This window comes from Neomonachus schauinslandi, chromosome 6, assembly GCF_002201575.2.
Source record: "Neomonachus schauinslandi chromosome 6, ASM220157v2, whole genome shotgun sequence".
Taxonomy (NCBI): Eukaryota; Metazoa; Chordata; class Mammalia; order Carnivora; family Phocidae; genus Neomonachus; species Neomonachus schauinslandi.
In genome coordinates, this window is record NC_058408.1 from 119,970,218 (window position 1) to 119,992,083 (window position 21,866).

Consider the following 21,866-nt stretch of genomic DNA (forward strand, 5'->3'; position numbering starts at 1 on the left):
CCATTGTGTATATCTGCCACATCTTTATCCACTCATCAGTTGATGGACATTTGGGCTCTTTCCATAGTTTGGCTATTGTTGATAATGCTGCTGTAAACATTGGGGTGCATGTACCCCTTCAAATCTGTATTTTTGTATCCTTTGAGTAAATATCTAACAGTGCAATTGCTGGGTCATAGGGTAGTTCTATCTGTAACTTTTTGAGGAACCTCCATACTGTTTCCCAGAATGTCTGTATCAGTTTGCATTCCCACCAATAGTTTAAGAGGGTTCCCCTTTCTCTGCATCCTTGCCAACATCTGTTGTTTTCTGTGTTGTTAACTTTAGCCATTCTGACAGGTGTGAGGTGGTATCTCATCATGATTTTGATTTGTATTTCTGTAGGTTTTAAATTTTTTTTCAAGATTTTATTTATTTATTTATTTGACAGAGAGATAGAGAGAGAGCACAGATAGGCAGAGTGGCAGGCAGAGGGAGAAAGAGAAGCAGGCTCCCCGCTGAGCAGGGAGCCCGACGTGGGGCTTGATCCCAGCACTCTGGGATCATGTACCAAGCCAAAGGCAGATGCTTAACTGACTGAGCCACCCAGGTGCCCCAAGTAGGTTTTAAATTTTTTTTTTAAGATTTTATTTATTTGACAGAGAGAAACACAGCGAGAGAGGGAACACAAGCAGGGGGAGTGGGAGAGGGAGAATCAGGCTTCCCGCCTAGCAGGGAGCCCGATGCGGGGCTTGATCCCAGGACCCTGGGATCATGACCTGAGCCAAAAGCAGACATCTAATGACTGAGCCACCGAGGCGCCCTGGTTTTAAATTTTTGAAAATAAAATTTGTGAGAAAAAAAAAAAACCACAAGGTCTTTCTGGGGAAGAGAGTAATATCTTCTCGCATTCTCTCAAGAGCTATTTGGTATTTTTTAAAGACCCAACAGTTCTTAAAATCAACTAATGCTCTTAGTGATTTATATGTTTCAATTATCAACTACAATGGGAAAACAATTTCAGCTTGTAGGGCTGTGCCCCAAACCACTGCTACATTCATAAAACAGTAGCTGACCAAGGGACAGCCAATTTCTGACTGAGATCAGCCCCAGAAGGAAAAATCCATGGTCTGGACACACAGAGAGAGATCTGTCCTTGCACAGAATCCAGGCTCCCTGATTTCCTGTGACCTTCCTAGACAGACCTGAAGGGCACCACCCCAGCCAGAACTGCCTGAATTCAGACACGTTTTGGCACAGAAGGCTGTTCCAAACATTCTCACTAACCTTGGCTCTCGGGTCAGAAGACTTACCTGGTTTGCCTCAGGAGTCTTTGTCTTTGGATTCAATTCAACAGAACCTAAAATATTTATGAGGGACAAGGCATGAAGCTAGGCAATGAAGCTACAAAGATGAAGAAGCCAAGTCCTAGAAAAATCCAACCTATAAATAAATGACTATGGGACACCATGAAAGGTGTTGTGTTGGGGGTGTGTCCTACAGAACACTGCTGAGAGACAAATGAAGCAAAGGTGTCCAAACATCTGGGAAAGCCATAGAACAAAGGCCATATATGAGCTGGACAATAATTAGTCTTCCAGGAAGTAAGGGCATTCCAAGTTCAGGAAGGAGTGCAGGCCAAGGTATCGAAGGTCAAAGGTTTGGCTCATTTGGAAAACAGAGATGAGAGTTCATTAGTTAGAGTATAGGATTGGGGGCAGTGGGCGGGAAGAGCTGAAGCACCTCATCAATTCCCTGCCTGCTACCTGGAGAACACTGTAGGTCTCTGAACTGGATTCCCTATTTATTTTCCCTCTGGGATGAAAACATGTTATTTCCAAAATTTACTGAATACTTACTACGTGCTCTAGGCACAGCAGAGGAATACTAACATAAGCAAGACTTTGTTCTTAAGGAATTTATAAGCTAGTACAAAAAAGTCATGAAGAATAAGTACATAGAGAACTATAAACTAGGAACAATACATTAAGGATCCCAAGAAGTATTTTTTTGAAGTATTTGTAAAAGTTGGACTTCATAGAAAGAAGACAGATCTTTCAGTGAAGAAGACATGGATAGAGGGGCACCTGGGTGGCTCAGTCATTAAGCGTTTGCCTTTGGCTCAGGTCATGATCCCAGGGTCCTGGGATTGAGTCCCACATCAGGCTCCCTGCTTGGCAGGAAGCCTGCTTCTCCCTCTCCCACTCCCCCTGCTTGTGTTCCCTCTCATGCTGTCTCTCTCTCTCTGTTGAAAAATAAATAAAATCTTAAAAAGAAAAAAAAAGACATAGAGAAATCAGAGAAGTCTTTCTGTAGGTGGTAGCAGATCTTAATGGCATGACATAGTGAAAAAATGGAGGACATTCCAAGTGAAGGAATTAGCCTCAGATAAGATGTAGAGATGGCTCTGCAGATACTGCCCAAATCCACGGATTCCTGAACGTTTCCTGTGGATTCAGAACTAAACATATTTCTTTGACTATATTTACTACCTAGGGCTGAGGCTCAAACATTTTGGTCTACTGTTTTGTGTTTTTTATTGCACTAGTAACTGTTTCTTTGTGGACTTCTGGCTTGGCAGGCAGGGGCGGAGGAAGGTAGGAACGGACAAGAAAACAAGTCCGATGGGTAGAACCACCTCAGAGTTGAAAATTGGCAATCTACTGCCTGTGTTCTTAGTAAAGTCCTGCAATCCAGGGCAGTGACCTGGGGCATTTGGGCTTAAAACTTGCTCTGTTTATGTAACCTCACATTTCTTACATAAAGAAGTCCTTGTGAAGTCTGCCAGTCTGTCAGTTCTAGTCACAGTCAGTTCTAACAAGCACCTGACCATGAAAACGGAGATCAGACTGGGGGTGTGGGAGGAAACTGGTCAAACTAGTTGGGCAGTTTTATTTTTACTGAGCATTTCATTTTTATCAGGGGGGAGGACACTAATACTACTTAACACCTATTAAGCCTAAGTACTGTGTTGGTATGAATGTGCCTTATTTCCTATAATCCATTTAGTAACCCAATGAGTAGTATTAACGCAGATGAGTAAACTGAGGGTCAGAGATTAAATAACTTGCTCAGTGTCACATAGTTAGTAACTGCTGCCCACACCTGAGTCCACAAACACCCAGCTCTTGCCCCCACTGCTTGTTATCCTCCCTCATTCAGCATCAGACAACTTTTAACTTAATAGACACTTCCCTATGATGAAGCTTTGGTCCAAGCCTGCTTTTACAGTGCTTGAACTTTGACACTCTAATTTCTCCTTCTTCTTGCACTTTTATACTCCTCTGATGAGTTCTTGATGCTGTTGCCAATAGGTGTTCCCTGTGCCACCATTTCTCCTTCACAAGACTAAAGCCTTGACTAAAGCCATCCATTCTATTATGAAAGACAACCCAGGTTTTTGTTCTCAGCTTTCAAAATTGTTCACCAGATCCTCTCAGTTTCCCATTCCAAACCTTTTCTTTTCTTTTTTTTTTTTTTAAAGATTTTTATTTATTTATTTATTTGAGAGAGAGAATGAGATAGAGAGAGAGCATGAGAGGGGGGAGGGTCAGAAGGAGAAGCAGACCCCCCGCCGAGCAGGGAGCCCGATGTGGGACTCGATCCCGGGACTCCAGGATCATGACCTGAGCCGAAGGCAGTCGCTTAACCAACTGAGCCACCCAGGCGCCCCCCATTCCAAACCTTTTCAACTGACATATCCTCTCTTGGTTTCACTTGCTTATCCAATTCCTATCAGCAAGTCCTGTCCCAATCTACACCCTCTGTGAAAACATTCACCCTGCCTCAGCCTGTCAAATTTGCACCTTCCGTTTCAGTTCCTGAGAGCTACTCTCTTCCAAAGAACATTCTCATCAGGGGTGGTTTTGACTTCTCTGTGCTGAACAAGCATCTCCCCTGTTCCTAGCATTTCTGTCTGGACATAGCACAACAGGTACTGTTGTGACAGAGTACAGGGTGTCTCTGTTATGTATGTGGCTGCTCAGGCTCTGTCTTGTCGCCTGTATATTCCTCTGCCTACTCCTTTCTATACAGTCCCTCAAACTATAAATGCTCTGAAATCAAAGACTCACTCTTATAGTTCACCTTCAGTACAAGGCAGAAGAGATAGGTGTTTAATAAAACAGTTTAAACTGAGTGTGTGCTAAGCTTTTAAAAGCAATAATAGGTCAAAAAAGGACAAAATAAAACAAAAAGCCCACTCCTGCTACTCTGCAGTACAGTTTCCATGTTTTTATAAGAAAATCCTTCCTGAGAATGAAAACTTAGATCAATTAAAATACAGAATTCACTAAAGGGTATGAGTATTGTAAGCCAGGACCTGCTTTTTTTTTTTTTTTTTTAAAAAGGCAAAGTATTACTCAAATCTTACAAACTGCAAAAGGTTAAGTACAGGCTAAAACCCTTTAGTTTCCCAACTTGGATCAGTTTATGGAACGCAAAAAGTAGAAAAACTTGGAATCTGGGCCTAAAACAACAGACTTATTTCCATTCAAGTTATACTACAAGGGGAAAAAATGTGAAGTGTGAAAACTTTCCTTTCCAAAGCCAGAGTTAGATTAAACTAAAGGAAAAAGAAATAGATGCCATGAATGCAGCCTATGCAGCTTCACAATGACCTATTTTTGTCCATTTAAACTAGAGTCTTCTTTCCTGTTCTTCACACAGGCTCTCTGTAGCTGGCTGCCTCAAAGTTAATCTGAAACTCATGTGGCCTGGCTTGTGCCAGGTTCACAAACCATGCTGGTATTGTATACCATACCCTTCCACAACTGCATGACCTTGGTCCCAGCAGGACCAGCAGTCAAGCCAGCCCAGCCAGCACAGAAGAAATACATGATCACCAGAACAAACAGCCACTCAGAAGCACACACTTTACTCAAGGTGGGTGGGAATCATCAGATCGAAAGGCATGAGTTATTGCTGCATAAATCAGCATGACTGTTACTGTTCCTGTTCAGCCGGCTGTGCACCTGAATCCTGTGCCCCTGGACCGTCAGAACTGAAACTGGCTGCCCAAGTGGGCTGAGACAGCTTCCTCCACTCCGCTGCCAGCATCACCAACTTCTGAACATGGTTTCAGAGCCACGTGGTCAATCTCCTGTCCAACATCTGCAGCTGGCTGCTCTCCTTACTTTTGCCCAGAAGCCTCTGCCAACAATGGTAGCGCAGCTGTAGTGACTACCCAAGAGATGCCAGTTCTTGTCCCTGGCCCCCGCCCCATCACAAGAGGTGAGACTACTGGCAGCATTAAGAGCAGCTGCTTAGTACAGAACGAGGGGTAGAAGGCTCAGGGTGGGCAGAGATTTTTTTGTAGCTCTAGTGATAGCAACTTTGGACACAGACTCTTCTCCCAGGAAGGAGGTTATGATAAACATACCTATCATCATAAAAGCTTGTCAGGCCCACCTTATCCTCCTACTAGTCACATTCACAGCCCCAAGTTCAAGGAAGCAGAACTAAGCTGTTTCTTTACTAAGCAGTCAAGGGTTCTGTGGCCACTGTCTTTAGGATGGCCTATGTCACAGCTAGGTGTTAAAAAATGAACTGGACCAATCAGATTCCCCTTTCTGGAATTCAAGTAGAAATATGAAAACAATTTTCCCACTGGAAGCACAGTCAGAGACGAGCACACATGCAAAGAAGAGTTGAGTCACGATAATGGTGGGATATTACAATGAAGAATTCAGAGCTCCCACTGTTTGAATCCCTGCAGCCTGCCACCCCCTAGCATGACACCTCCATGATATCTGGTTCTACCACAGCTCCTACTTTGGGGCTCTCCTTGTTACTTATAACCACATCCCCAACTTGAGGTAGTACAAGAGAACCTCTGATCCTTGTAGTCAAAGAACTCAATTACAAAGCAGTGTACTCACGTCCAGAAATGGTGTGGCATCACCCAAGAGGCAGACTCCCATGGTTACGCTATATGGGATGTAACCCCATGCTCACAGCTACAGCTAAAGGGCAGCTCAGACCCACAACCTCATCTTAAACCAGCTCTTGGAAATACCCCCGTTATGTGAGCATGACCAACAGAACAGAAGAATTCAGGAAAAAGCCAAGGACCACTTTCATTTTTAAAGAGCTGTGAAAGTGTCCCACGGGTCACACAACTTGAGTTGCTAATTTTTATATAAAATCCAGTCTTATAAATAACAGCATAATTTATCAGATTTTATAGTTTAAACCAATATTCCTTTCCCACAAATGATACACACTAGTCAAACAAATAAAAATGACTTCCTTTATAATTCATCAGATAAAATAGCATAAACTCCTAATCAGCCAGGTCCAAGTCTGTCTGATAAAAGCCATGTGCTCTTAGGAAAAGACACTTCATCTCTTCGAATCTCAGTTTAAAATAAAGATTATATTTAAATGAGATGATCTTTAAGGAACTTTCCAGCTTCAAAATGTGATAGACTTCTACTCTCTGAGCAAGTAGTTCATCATTTGCAAAGATAAAATTCATTCATTTAACAAATATCTGAGGGCCAGCCACTGAGGCAGGTATGCAAGGTACTGGGCACAGAGCAGTGAACAAAACATAAAAACACCCTATTCTCGTAAAACTTACATCCCGATCTAGAAAACAGAGAAACACGTCAGTTTTTCAAGTCATGATAAGCACTTTGAAGAAAAATAAAATGAGAGTAAAAAAGAAATAAAATGAGGGCAAGAGGGACAAAGAGCAAGAGGATAGAGGGACTGCTATTTTAGATAAGGAGATCAGGAACGATCCCTCTGTTAAGGTGACATTTGAGTAGAGGTCTGTCTAAGGAAAGAGATGAGCAGTCCATTCAGAAATCTGGGAAAAGATGGTTTCAGACAAAAGGAAGTACTAAGGCCCTGAGTAGACCTCAAGGAATAGCAAAGAAGTCAGTGTGGCCAGAGTGGTAAGGGAGATAGGAATGATAGGAGATGATGTCAAAGAATACCAAAGATTCAACAGATGGGACCCGAGAGGAAAGGTTTAAATGCTTCAAGTAGAAGATTCATACCAATGTAGTTTCTGGCTTCTGCCGGGGTCCATTACATTCCAAATCCACAGGCAAAAGTTAAGTCCACACTGCAATGTACCATCTATCTAACTTGGAACTAAGCAAAAATGGTGCTGCAGATATCCAAATTAGCATAAACCTCACAAGGAAAATTGCTTTGGGAAGCCATGTGATATCAAATCTGGAGTTATTAAGATTTTCATTTCTTTTAACTCTAGTTAAGGTTCTGCCAATTTATCCTAAAGAGAATCCTATGCAAGAAAAAACCACATACAAGGACATATTAACAGGAGGGAACATTATTTATAATAGCCTAAATAACCAACAAGCAAGTAAATTAAGGTGTAACAATAGGCTAGGCAGACTCTTGAAAAATATAAAAATTATGTAGTAACATGGCAGGGAAGAAGGAAGATATAAAACTATATTTCTTTCTTTTTTTTTTAAAGAATTTATTTATTTATTTGAGAGAGAGAGAATGAGAGAGAGAGCACATGAGAGGGGGGAGGGTCAGAGGGAGAAGCAGACTCCCCACTGAGCAGGGAGCCTGATGCGGGACTCAATCCTGGGACTCCAGGATTGTGACCTGAGCCGAAGGCAGTCGCTTAACCAACTGAGCCACCCAGGGGCCCAGAAAACTGTATTTCTGCTATAATTACACGCCCCACAAAAAAGGATATATATGAATAGAGACTGGAAGGAAACAAAAAATGATGATGGTTGGTTCTGCTGGGGAGGCAGGATTATTCTTATTTATAAAATAACACTCGTTCAGTGCAAAGTAGATTTCTCTGTTCTGGTTTTCCTAATTCATTACAGTACTAACACCTAGAATTAAGATAACAATAGAAATTCCTGTGATCATATAGTTGACAAGAGGGGCCACACTCATTTCTATTCCATGGTGGTTTTTTTTTTTTTAACATTTTATTTACTTTTTAATTAAAAATTTTTTCTTACATAATCTCCACACCCACCATGGGGCTTGAACTCACAACCCTGAGATGAAGAATCACACATTCTACTGGCTGAGCCTGCCAGATGCCCCTCCATGGAGATCTTCTCAGGGGAACGCTATAATATCTGATGGTGCTGATATACTTTCTTGAAGTTTCTTTCCTTAGCCTACAAGGCCACAAATACACTCCCAGTCCTTCACTCACCCACATTTCTACTGACATGTTCTCTTTTTCCTTTTAGTTCCTAACAACATTTACTTATTATTTGTTTATCATTTTCTTTTCCCTCTTCTCTATAAAGATGACTCTCAAGAGATGTGTGTCTCCAGCCCCAGTCTCCTTTCCCAAACTACCTAATCACAATCTCATTGCCTATTAGTAATTTCCTCTCAGATCAGATGTGAGGACACACCAAACTCTACATGTCTTTAATCAAACTGTCACATGATCAAACTGGTTTTCTCTCAATTGACTCCCCTACATTCAACAGTATCATGATTCTTCCATTAAGCAGAAGTAATTTTAGCACAACCCTACCATCAAAGTCTACCACCATCATGACCTACTCTCATTCAGAACCACTGGTCTCTTACTGCCTCTGTTCTAATAACATCTCAACGCTAATATCTTAGGTCTTTGCAGTCCTTATTACTGCTTATAAGCTGGATTAAAGAAAATTCCTGAATAGTTTTTCTGACCCTGGCTAAAACACCAAAATCAAATAAAAAAACTCAACCCCCTCTCCCTTGCTTAAAAAAAAAAAAAAATAAAGGTTTCAATGATATCTAGGTACTATGAAAGTATTCTATATACATTTTCTTATTTAATCCTCATAACAAACTAGAATCAGACACTATTATTTCCATTTTGTAGATTAAAAAAATAGAAATTTAGGAAAATAACCAGCCCAGGGACATAGATATGGCAAGTAGTGGAACAGGAATCCAACCCAGACAGCTTACTCCAGAGCCTTTATTCTTGATAACTGGTTACTCGGCCTAAGTCCTAGGCTTGGCAGTCAGGCTACCACATAATCCTGCCCTAATTAAGCCTGCTGCCTACCTCTGGGCCATTCTTATTCCCAAATGAGAATAGTAGAGGGCAATACTTAAGAGCCTTGGGCTCTGGGCGCCTGGGTGGCTCAGTCGTTAAGCGTCTGCCTTCAGCTCAGGTCATGATCCCAGGGTCCTGGGATCGAGTCCCATATCGGGCTCCCTGCTCAGCGGGAGGCCTGCTTCTCCCTCTCCCACTCCCCCTGCTTGTGTTCCTGCTCTCGCTGTCTGTCAAATAAATAAATAAAATCTTAAAAAAAAAAAAAAAAGAGCCTTGGGCTCTGAGGCCAGCCTACTTAGGCTCAAATCCCAGCTCTACCAATTAACACATGACCATGGACAAATTGCCCTCTTTTAAATCTGTTTCTTCTTCTATATAAAATGGGAATGCTAAGGGTGCCTACCTTGTGCAGTTGGGAAGATTAAACATGATTTAGAAAATAGTAACCCAATGCCTGGCTGATGGCAAGCCCTCAGTAAAGGTTAGGAATCCTAATTATCATAATTCCAGCTCCCTGCAATTTCTGCCTATTCTTTTCCTGCCTAGCTTTGAAGATGAAGGTTTTGCACAGCCGGCAGCAATCTGTTCCTCTTCTGTCTGCATAGAATATTTTTTGCTCACTTGTCATTAAGCATAAGTTGATATGTATTTTAATAAAAATAACAATATTATTCATAATATCTACTGCAGGCAGGGACTGCTTTCATTATCCCACACAAATTTACGAACTCATTTTAATCCTCATCATGACCTTCTGAAGTAGGTACTATCATGACCCCTCTTTTGCAGGTGATGAAACCAAGGCACAGAAAGGTTAAACAGCAAGCTTAAGGTCGTAAATAAGCGGAGGAGCCCAGCAAGTCTAGTTCCAGAAACTACGGCTCTTTACAATTACTTAGTATTTCACACCTGTTGTTTCCATGTCTCCTTTAGGAAACTGCAACCTTCTCAAAAACAAGAATGGTTATCTTCTCTACATCCCCCATAAGGCCAAATATGGACTCTTCCACAGACTGACAAGCAACAAATATTTGATGGATTGATATTCCCAAAGCCGCAGAATCACTTGCATCAGGACCTAAGCCCTCTGTTTGCATTTATTCTGTTCTCTTACCATCCCTTTTCAATAACTATCTTTAAATTACCTGCACCCAAGCTATTATAAACATAAGTGATTACCATTCTGTACGAATGTGGGATTGGGTTCCTGCCCTAAGACTTGGAAGAACCTCTCTTTCCAGACCTCACAATTTCAACTCTGCTATTCCAGAACTAAAAAGTATGCAAAGACAATCTTGGAAAACTCTTCCTCAATAGTTCGGCTAGAGTTGGATTTCTTCTCATCATCAAGAACTAAATGCAGGAAACACAAAGCAAGACTTTGCTTCAATTTTATCAATAGCTATTTGAAAGTATTTTAAACCGATATTTCTATTTGACCCAACTCCACTCTTCCTTCACCCCAAAGACAAACACCACACAAATGCTTTCATGTCCACTCTCTCTGGGGGATGAAATCAATTTAGGGAAGAAAAATAAATCCTACTGTTTCAAGGCTCATTCTTTTGCATCATTTTCTCCTAACATTCCAACCACACTTCATTTATTCAAAGGTACTAATGCCCTTTCGTACTCAGTCGTTCCCATATGGTACTCCTCCACTTGGAACTTGCTTCCCTAACTTTCTAGCTAACTCCTCAATTTTCAGGTCTGCTTAACTCTCATCTTCTCAGAGAAGCTTTCTCCATATCCACACTCTAAATTGATGCCCCCTTTTTAAAGTCACTGCACTCTCTACTTATCCTTTACAGAACTATCACAATTTGTAATTGTGTTTATTTTTTGACTGGTTGACTAATTTCTTATTTTCCCCACAGGACTATAATTTATGAGGTCTGAGACCAAATTATGAAAACACACATTCTGAACTTCCACGCCTTCCTCCACCTTTCATGCTCTCATTATTGCTCTGGAGAACAACAAGCAACTACCTGCTTGTGGCCTACAGACAAACTGATCCACAGGACTTTGCATATCCTCAAATGGCTGATCAAATACCTCAGTGGTCTTTGTGCTGGAGAGAGCCCCAGACTCCATTACCTCCCACTGTGTTGGCCCAACAACACTTAAAGGGACAACTGATGTGCCTGGTCACTGTTTCTCTACATGGATTTTAAACTCTCCACAGTCCATTGAAATGGCCATGGTTTTACAAACCCTACCCTATATCTGTACAGGTAAACCTGCCAGATGAATGAATGTGTATTTCATTAGGCATATTCTTTCTGAGAAAAGGCGAAAGGGCTCAATAGTGGATGGTTCCTTTCTACTTACACATAAACCAAAATGGACAGCCAAACAAACTGTACCTAATAGCCAACTTAAGGTAACCTAAAGAAAAGTACACTCAGCATGAAGGGCATTTCCAAGAAGGCATGGACCTGAATTAAAACTTAAGGAACTTCAGGAAAAGTAGAAATAGCAAGGGGGCATTATTAAGAAGGCACAGAACAGATGGGAGGATGAACTCCTTAGATGTTCCCAACATTCAAAGCAATGGGCATGGATTCTCAAAGTTACTTCAATCTTGAAATGACACCAAATCTCTTTAGGTCCTCCCAAAACAGGTCAACCTTCAGACTTTAGCTGAAAGCCAAAACACAAAAGGAGCCAGCAGTATAATAATTATTTCTCTTCCTAACCCCTAATCACAGGGAAGGCAATCTGCTCTGCAAGGATGCAAGCCTGTGGACCAGAATTGGGATATCTAGATTTTCCTCTTGGCCTTGCTGTCAATGGCCCATCTCAACACTTAACCTCAGTTGTAAAATAAAGGCACCAGATATAATGTTCAACAGCTCTATATTATTATGCTGTTATACAGGAATGGCACCAAAAACCATGGAGTTAACAGAATTACTAAAATTCGTACTGCTCATACCAACCCAAATGTTTTCTCTTCAATTCTTAGTAACAAATTTAAGTAGGATATTGTAAATATGACATATACAGAAAAGGCAAACAAAATTGGTGATACAGAAACCATTAGACATAAGGTATGACTGAGAGAAGTGAAAATGTTTATCTTTGAAAAGAGAAGACTTAAAGAGAAACTAATAGTCTTTTAAGTACCAAGAGATAGAGGTCACAATGATAATTTATTCTACTTTACTTTATAGGACACAATTGATCAGAAGGGTAAAGATTGCAGGGAAGCACTTGACTCAGTTGAAATTTAAGAATTAGCTAGGTCTAACAAATATATAGACTTCCTCTAAAAGAAACTGCCTCCTTTGTCACTGGATGTCTCGGAAGCTACATGAGTAGCTCCAAAGACTGTTTTAAAGCAGGAGGCAACAAACTTTCTGCAAAGGTGTTTGAGGGTCACATATAGTCTCTGTTACATATTCTTCTTGCATGTGTATTTTTACAACTTTTAAAAATATAAAAACCATCCTTAGCTTACAGGCCATATAAAAACAGGTAGTTTGAGGATTCCTGTTCTAGAAAAGTGCTTTCCAATAGAAAGATGAGTCATATATGTAACTTAAAATTTTCAAAACAAAACAAAACAAAACCAAAAAACACCAAAAAAACCACCCACAAATTTTCTAATATTTACATTTTAAAGGTAAAAAGAAACAGATGAAGTTCATTTTAATATATTTTATTTAATGCAATATATCAAAAAATTATTCTAACATGAAAACAAAATTACTAGTGAGATATTTTACCTTTTTCTAAAACTAAGTCTTTGAAATCCAGTGTATATTTAACACTTATAGCATATCTCAATTCAAATCAGTCACGTTTCAAGCGCTCATTAGCTACATGTGGCTAGTAGCTATCATTCTGGACAGAGCGGTTCCAGAGAAACTTGTGCACTCCACTGAGAAACAGAAGAGATAACCTTCCAATCAACACTTCTTTCTTTTTTTTTTCTTACACTTATTTACTCAAATTGATGAGGAAAAAAAATGTATTTGTCAATAAATGACTATTGAGATAACTGGCATGCTACTAGGAAAAACAAAACTGGATCTCTTCTTGTGCCTTACTCCAATATGAAGTCCAGACAGAAATGAGAAGTCAATCTAAAAAAGTAAAATACATTCAAAGGCCAGTAAAGAGAAACGAATGTCAAAAAAAGGGGAAGGGGATGTTATTTTAACCATCAGATTGGCAAAGATCGAAAGAGAGTCATTTCCTCAGACTCAATAACTCTGGTTTACAAATCAGATACTATTGGTGGGAACATAAACGTATATGAACTTTCTTAAGGGCAGCTTTGCAATCTGTATAAATATGTACCTCACTTCTGGAAATTCACCCTAAGAGGCAATGATAAAGGGCAAAAAGATGAAGGCACAAGGGTATTCACTGAAGCATGATCCATGAGAAGGAACAGCTAGAAGCAACTTAAGTGTCCATCAATAGGACAGATTAAATAAAATAAGGTCATTAAAATTATGTAGGTCTCTTACACAAAGATATAAGAGGGGGAAATGCAGGTTATTGAGCAGCAGGTACAGTGTGATCCCATTTATGTAAAATGCAAAATTTCATATAAATGTTCATATTCATAAAGAGAACATTAGAAGGAAATTTAATAAAATGTATACAGTGATTATGTCTCATAGAGGTAGGTTTGCGATAATTTTCTCGGACACAACTATATATGTGTATCTTCATTTTTTTAATGATGATCACCTGACACCTTTTTTTTTTTTTAAAGATTTTATTTATTTATTTTGACAGAGAGAGACATAGCAAGAGCAGGAACACAAGCAGGGGGAGTGGGAGAGGGAGAAGCAGGCTTCCCGCAGAGCAGGGAGCCCGATGTGGGACTCGATCTCAGGACCCTGGGATCATGACCTGAGCTGAAGGCAGACGCTTAATGACTGAGCCACCCAGGCGCCCCACCTGACACCTTTTATCCCAGAGTTGCTTCTATAACCTTCTCAGCATGACGTTTATTTTTTTCACTAGCACTCTTAGAAATATCTCTTATCCATGTAATTTTACAGAGTGTGTTACATGCACCACAGTGTGAACACATTCTTTCACTGAGATAACATGTCTTGATGCTCACGTGCAACTTGTACTTTTTATACATGTGACCTTACAGAGCATACAACCTACAGCACAGCGTGGTGAACTCACTTGCTCACTGAAATAACACTACTCCGATTCAAGGAATTATTAGCACTCTTAGAAACACGTTTTAAACATGTGTCTTTACATAGTGTCCACATGTACTACAAAGTAGTGAACACATTCCTTCAGTGGAATAATCAACATGGTGATTTTTATCTTTTCTGATTAATATAAAACTTACTTTTTTTTATAAAAATGATTTTTTTTAAAGATTTTTTATTTATTTGATAGAAAGACACAGCGAGAGAGGGAACACAAGCAGGGGGAGTGGGAGAAGGAGAAGCAGGCTTCCCGCGGAGCAGGGAGCCTGATGTGGGGCTCGATCCTAGGACCCTGGGATCATGACCCGAGCCGAAGGCAGACGCTTAACAACTGAGCCACTCAGGTGCCCCAAAACTTACTTAACTTTAAAAATTCTTGGAGAAAATGAAAAAGGAAATGTTAAAAGTAAACAAACAGCCTCTATTTAAGTGAGTAACTGCTTTTCATAGGTTATAGAGAGAGTGGGGAGAAATATAGGTGGCAAAGAAACCAGACATAAGACGAAGCCACCTGCCTTTCCCAAGTTAAGCTATAATTTCATTCCTGTACGAAGCACAGGAAGGGTATTTTGACTGCATCTTCTTGTGGTGACTAATGTTACATAATAATGTATATCAAAAAAACCCAATTCTTTAGAGATAAAAGACACCCTTGAAACATAGCTACAGAATATAACACATGAAGAAAACTTCCTTTTTAACCCAAAACACTCTTCTATATGATTCTAGGAACTTACCCAGAGTTAACATTACTAGAAAAGTTCCCTGAATTCTGCAGAAATGACAAACTATGAACAAAGTAATATATTTTCATGTCTTCGTAAATTACCAAAAAAGCCTACCAAACATAAGGGATGAGTTCATGTGAAGAGTTCTTTGCTAGTTTGCCCACCACCCCTCAACAAGCAAAGTCACTTAAAATACAGACATGAATAAAGGTAATTTCATACAATGTCACTTTTCAGCCACTAGGTTTTCCAAGTTTGTGTTTTATTAGATCTATAAAACTACAGGACTATGGGATACAAATAAAATTTGACTCTAAATAATCTTTTCCTCTCCCATCACTGACATTCTTCAAACCCCTAGATTTTTTTCTCTCAAATAATGAAAATTTAGCACAAGGCTCATTCACAACGGATGTATAGGATCTCACTGTCAGTACAAGAGATGCCCTGAAATAATCAGTGTGCTCCTGGGGGAATAGTTTCCAAATGAAAACAGTAAGACACAAAAAGATGATCAACATTAAAATATTTTCTTAATTAGGGGAAAAAAGCCAACTGCTATTCCAAGAAGTAAAAGGCTGTCTTTTATTGAATGTCATGCCAGCTCTCCAACAGGCAGGCAGTGGAGACATTTTAAGTGCATTACCTTTAGGAGGAAAATACGACTTGCTTTCAGCTTTGTGAGGCCAGTCTACAACGAGAGGTCCAAACCTGCGAAAGCTGGCAGTGATCTCATCTACAAAATAAAGAAGCAATCTTAGCAAGAGAAAAAAAAATATTGCAAACAGAATAGCATAAAGCATGTCTTTTTATTTAAAAAATATTTTGAGAACTATTTCTAAAGCATTTTTACAGAAGCCAAACCTACTAAGTGAAATACAATTGTTTGCTGGGCACATTTGGTTATTCTTTTTTTTAAAAAAGATTTTATTTATTTGAGAGAGAGAGAGAGAGAGAGAGAGCGTGCACAAGCGGGGGGAGGGGCAGTAAGAAGGAAAGGGAGAAGCAGACTCCCCACTGAGCAGGGTGCCCGACATGGGGCTCGATCTGAGGACCCTGGGACCACGACCCAAGCCAAAGGCAGAGGCTCAACCGACTGAGCCACCTAGGTGCCCCTACTACATATCCTATAAAGAAAATGTTTCCAAAGTTATAGCTCAATAAATTTACCTTTTCCTTCTGACTCCTGACTCAAAGCAGAAGGTTATAATTTAGCTCCCACTCAGATTTAAGTTGCTACTCTCTCAGCCATGACCTAAACTTTGTCTTAAAAAAAAATCCAATTGATAGATGAGATTAACACTAATATGAGAGCGGTTTGGAGGAAAATGAGTCTCCAGCTCTGTACAACTTTAAAGCAATAAGTCTTAAACAAAACTATTTTTTTTTTAAAGATTTTATTTATTTGACAGAGAAAGACACAGCGAGAGAGGGAACACAAACGGGGAGTGGGAGAGGGAGAAGCAGACTCCCCGCCGAGCAGGGAGCCCGATGCGGGACTTGATCCCGGGACTCCAGGATCATGACCTGAGCTGAAGGCAGTCGCTTAACCAACTGAGCCACCCAGGCGCCCTTAAATAAAACTATTTTTAGACTATTCCTTTTTCATCATGAAAAAAGAAAATCATGATAAACTAGAGAAATGTCACAACTAGAACAATGTTGACAAAACAATTGTTTTAATAACATTTTTATAGCAGATCCAAAGCCTACTAGAACTAGAGTTGTTGTTTTTTCCCTTAAGGTAACTGTCACAATTTTATTTCATTCATCCGTTCAACAAATATTTATTGACAACCTACTATGTGCTGATTGGCTTTGGGCATTAGTGAAAACTTGCTTTTGGACCGACAGTACCTCAAGAACATTATTAAGAAAAATTCTAATTAGTCTTTATTCTTTTTAAGGCAAGGGGCTTTTCATTAATAGAGACCTATATTAAAATATGAGATGGGATAGTGTGATGAACATGAGCAAAAGCTCTGGAATCAGACTAATCTTGAATGCCAGCTGCACCATTAGCTATATAACCTTGGACAAACTGTCTCCCTCTGATCCTCAGTTTCCTTATCTATAGAATGGAGTTGGTAGGATATGCCTTAAAGGACAGCTATAAGGATTAAAAGAGATAATGTAATGTGAAGCGCTTAGCACAATTATGGGCTTATAAAGAATTTCATAAATAATAACTTTCATTATTATTTTACAGCTTGTCCCCAAATTAATGACTAGGAAACACGAAGCTGCTGGGAGACTGCCCTGTATGAACACATTTGAAGAGTAGACTTGAAATGCACCATCTATTACTTCCCCATCTATCAAATTTTTCATCCTCCAAACACTAAAATAGGAATGTTCCAAAGCTTCTTGGAGAGGAGAGGCAGGGTCAAATCACACAAAGAACAAACCTGGCTTTTATAAAGTCATTAATGAATGCATCGTACCTTCATCAATATCAGGAGGAAGGCCTCCAACAAACACCTTTCTAGAGTAACGTTCTACTCGTTCTCCATTTTGACAACGAGTGGGAGAACTTAAGCCAGATGACAAGGATTGATCGCCGTGACTGTCGTCCAGGAAGGCATCTTCAAAGGGAAAGAGAGAAGACCGACTGGAAACAAATGTGGAAGTTTCTACAGTTAAAATTATTTTCTTGGACAACAAATGCTTTATTAGGAGCCAAAGTGTAGAGTGAATCATACAAAAAAAAAAAAAGTATCCTGAACTGTGATTTTTACAATAGGATAAGCGACTGCAGATTTCAGAGCCTAGACAATATCATTTTTGTGTAAAGGTATACATAGCACAGAAATAACTGGATTGATACTCAGGAGGAAGCATCAAAAATTACAGCTGTTTTCGCTGCTAAAAATCACCACCTTTTACTCATAGAGTCCCTATCACTGCTACTAAGGGTATTCAGCAGCTATTTTTCCTGTCCGCAGACATTTCTTAAAATAAATGGAAAAGTAATCTTTAGTCACAGATTTTTATTTGCTCAAAGGTTCAGGCTGGATGGCCCTGACAGCAGAGGGAATATTAAACTGATAACAAAGGCTGATAACCTCTCTGACAGCAGGACTAAAGATGATCAAGTTTTCCCTGCCACTCCAAAGTAATCCAATTTGGGAATAAACATTTGGAGTAATAACCGGTGGAACGAATAAATGAGAATACATAAATTAAGATGTGGGAGTACAGATGTAGATGTGGTTATGACATTTTTACCCTACTAATCTAGGCAGTATTTTATAACACTCAAAAAATTATGTTCATTGTTAACTCTATAGCCAAATAGAGTTTATACAGCAAAGGCATCTACCCATTCCACGTGACCGTAGGAAAGATGCCAGCAGTTCGAGTCTGTTCATAAACGTAACACAATAATGCCATCCGGCATTACAAAATAAAATCTAAGTTTAAAAACAAATATATTTCCTGTCTGAGTCAGTGAGTTCCTGATAAAACTTTCCATTAGGTTACACTCTAAAAATGAACTGTCTTGAACACTCTAACTTCTGAAAAAAAGAACTCCCCTCTAAAATGAATTCATATACTCTTCAAAAAAAGAACAGTGTCTTCCCCATTTAGTCTGTCCCGTCGATATTTCCCTGAAACCTAGTTTCTGTGTCACTACAGCCAACTCTAAAACAGAATATAAATAGCCTTATAAAAATACTGAACATTTATTTCTTTTACCAAAAAATGGCTACTAATATAACTGTTTATTTTACGAACAACCCAGGTGGTATAAGAAAGGCACTATTTTGATGTTGGGAGTTAATAAATAAAAGGATCTAAGAATTTTTTGTTCAGCTCTTCCCAGATTAGCTACAAAGAAACAGAATAAAATTTGTCACCTCATGTCACCTAGCTTTCTTAGCCTGGGGGGGAACAAACAATAGGCAGTAAATTCTCATCCCTTGATGTCTGTTTTGATCACTGGGGGTAAAAGAAATAGATCTGCAGCAACTATAGGCAAAATGACCTTTCCAAAGACATCCAGAGATGTACTCGCCCAACTGTCAGGTTTGCTTTTCACGGAGTCCACACTCAGTGAGTTATATGCTTACTCTGTGACAGGCACACACCCAAATCAGCCTTTCCCAAAGAAAACTCCTATCCCCATCTCTTACCCTCAACACTAGTAACATGAGATGCTCAGAAAACAAAGGCTGTTGGGGGGCAGGGAGGGGGGAGACAACTAAATAATACTGGAAAATACTGCACACCTTATGACCTTCCCAGACATTCACAATCCACATTAGAATACAAAAGGCTGGGAAAAGTTCTGCAGTAAAATAAATTGATCCAGCATTACCTGGATTTAAGATAAAAGAAATGTTAACATATATAACTCAGTGGAAAACACCTGAAGAAATATTTATCCATATTTTAGAATCACCAAACTAGTATGAGTTATTTAAAGTTCTTGACAAAGAAATCAAGTCTGGTAAGAGATAGGCAAGTGCATAAGTATAAAACAGAGAAATAAGTACTAAGAGAAGACCATACCAAGAGCACAATTTACTGCCCTATGGGAGATGGGGCAGGCGGAAACCTTTAGAGTGATTTCACAGGTAAGGCCACCTTGAGCAGAATCTGGTGGGGCTGGGGGTTTCTAAGGTAAAAAACAAGAATCCACAGAGAAAGAATTTTCAAAACAGCGTTGACCTTTCCCTCCAAACCAGGTCCTTTAGCATTCCCTTCAGTCTCAACAGAAATAACTATTATACACACCTAATTCAATCCAGAAATCTAGGAGTCCTCCTTGAGATCTCCTTTTCTTTCTTACTCCACATAGACTCTCACTAACTCCTATCAATTCAAGCTATGAAGTAAGTCTTCAATCCATTCATTTCTCCCATCTTCAGTCCTAAATCCCTGGGGTCCAGATTGTCATCATCTCTGCCCTGAACTAATGGGTTCCAACAAGTCTATATGACAGCCTATTTAGTCCACTGGTTTCTATCTTGAACCTCACAATGCCTTCTCCACACAACAGCCCAAGTCATCATTTTCAAGTATTAATCTGAACACATAGCCACACTCCTCACCTTCATCCTTAAAACCCCTCACTAACATCCCACTGTTTTTGGATAAAGTACAAAAACATCACTGTAAACTATAAGGCCTCTGCCATCTCCTCCAATCACTCAGACCTCCTTTGAATTTCCTGATAATTCCTCCTTGTCTCAGGCACTAATGACAAAGTGTTTCCCCCTACCCCCAAATAAACACTCTCTTCCCAACTCCCCAGTTTTCTAGTTAATTCCCACTAATCCTTCAGGTCTCAGCTGAAAAGTCATTTCCTCAGGTGGAACTTTCCTGAACTTCTAGATTAGGCTAGGTTCCTGTTTCTATCCACTCACAGCACTTCTCCTAACACTTTTTCCAATTACCATTATACTATCATGTGGGTTTTTATTTGGTATCTCATTCCCCAGCCCCATTAAATTGTAAGCTCTATTAGGACAGGGACCAATTTAATCTTGTTCACCACTGTATCTTCATGTCCTAATGAGGGCACATAAAAGGTATTCAATAAATATTAAAAGTGAGGCAGCATCCAAAAAAGGGTAACAGTATGTGCAAAGACATGCTGCTGCAAGTATATGCCGGAACACAGCACACAGGTGTGAGAATGGCAAGAGATGGAACCATGTCCTAAGAAACTGAGACCTTTTCTATTGCTTCTATTTGCTCAAACATTATATTCTATACTCTATATTATAAAAGCAATAGGAAATTTCCTTGTTTTCCAAGTTTCATATTTCCTTCTAATACTAGCTTTTTTTTTTTTAAACTTCACTCACTTCCTGGAGACTGATACTCCCATCTAATTCATCTTCCATCCTGTCAGAATGACTTTTCTGAGATGCCTATGACCATGTGATTCCCTCTACCTCACATCCTACAACAGCTACCATCACCTTCACCAGCAATTTGCACCCAGGGAAAGAGGGGATGGGGTGAGAGTCTGAAGAAATCTGGGACCGTCCAGATGAGAGATGAGGAAATCTTGAACAAGAGCTGTGAAGAAGAAGAAGTAGATATTCAAGATGTTCTGGAACAAAGAGAACTCCCTTTGTGCATGGCCAACATAACCACAGCTTCCCCGAATATTTTGGCAAAGAAAATAAAAGCAAGAGTTAAATGTAAAAATTTGGACTGTTTTAAAAATTGGTTATGGGTACTTAAGAAACTTGCCAAGGTTTTAAAACCAAACCTCTTATTATTAGTGTTTAGAGTACCACAGACTTTAGTGATAAAGTTGCCCTTGGAAATAAAACTGTGAAGAATCCACACATATATGATGTTTCTCTGTGGATAAGAACTAAGACTATAGGTCTGAGTCCAATCCCCAGATCTACTTAAGCTGAATGCATGGGGTTCAAATTTGAAATCTGCACTTTTAATAAATTTCCCCAGTGATCTCTATGCTCAAGTTTAAGAGCAACTAAAATGGAGATTAACTGTCTATAGCAGGCATCCACTGAAAGTGATATTGTGTGAAGTGTATGGAGTCTTGGGAAACATCCAAGTTCAGTCAAGTTAAAGAAAGTATATCCTCAGGAACAGAATGTAAAATCTATAATCTAGTCAACCATACTGTAATATGACTGCCTTAAGTGCTGATGGAACAAAAAGTCTGTAGGAAGCATTTATTTATTTAAAGATTTTATTTATTTGACAGAGACACAGTGAGAGAGGGAACACAAGCAGGGGGAGTGGGAGAGGGAGAAGCAGGCTTCCCGCCGAGCAGGGAGCCCGATGCGGGGCTCAATCACTGGACCTTGGGATCATGACCTGAGCCGAAGGCAGACACTTAACTACTGAGCCACCCAGGCACACCTGTAGGAAGCATTTAAAAGACAGAAGTGTAGACCAAAAGAAGTTAAGAGGATTTTATCATACCTTTAAGATTACTCCTCTGTGGAC

General features: G+C 39.7%; 1 protein-coding gene across 3 annotated transcripts in view; it reads right to left on the reverse strand.

Annotated features, from left to right (window-relative positions):
• The window catches only part of CPEB3 (cytoplasmic polyadenylation element binding protein 3), a 150,860-nt gene that overhangs the window by 53,377 nt on the left and 75,617 nt on the right, over window positions 1-21,866 (reverse strand). Inside the window, exons 4-5 of one of the 3 annotated variants that reach the window (XM_044916548.1) lie at window positions 17,369-17,535; window positions 15,571-15,660 (exon numbers count right to left, since the gene is read on the reverse strand). In XM_044916548.1, coding sequence (XP_044772483.1) covers window positions 15,571-15,660; window positions 17,369-17,535 — 257 coding nt within the window. Of the gene's footprint in view, window positions 1-15,570; window positions 15,661-17,368; window positions 17,537-21,866 lie in introns of all 3 variants that reach the window. The other 2 variants (XM_021699787.1, XM_021699786.1) reach the window with 2 other exon arrangements.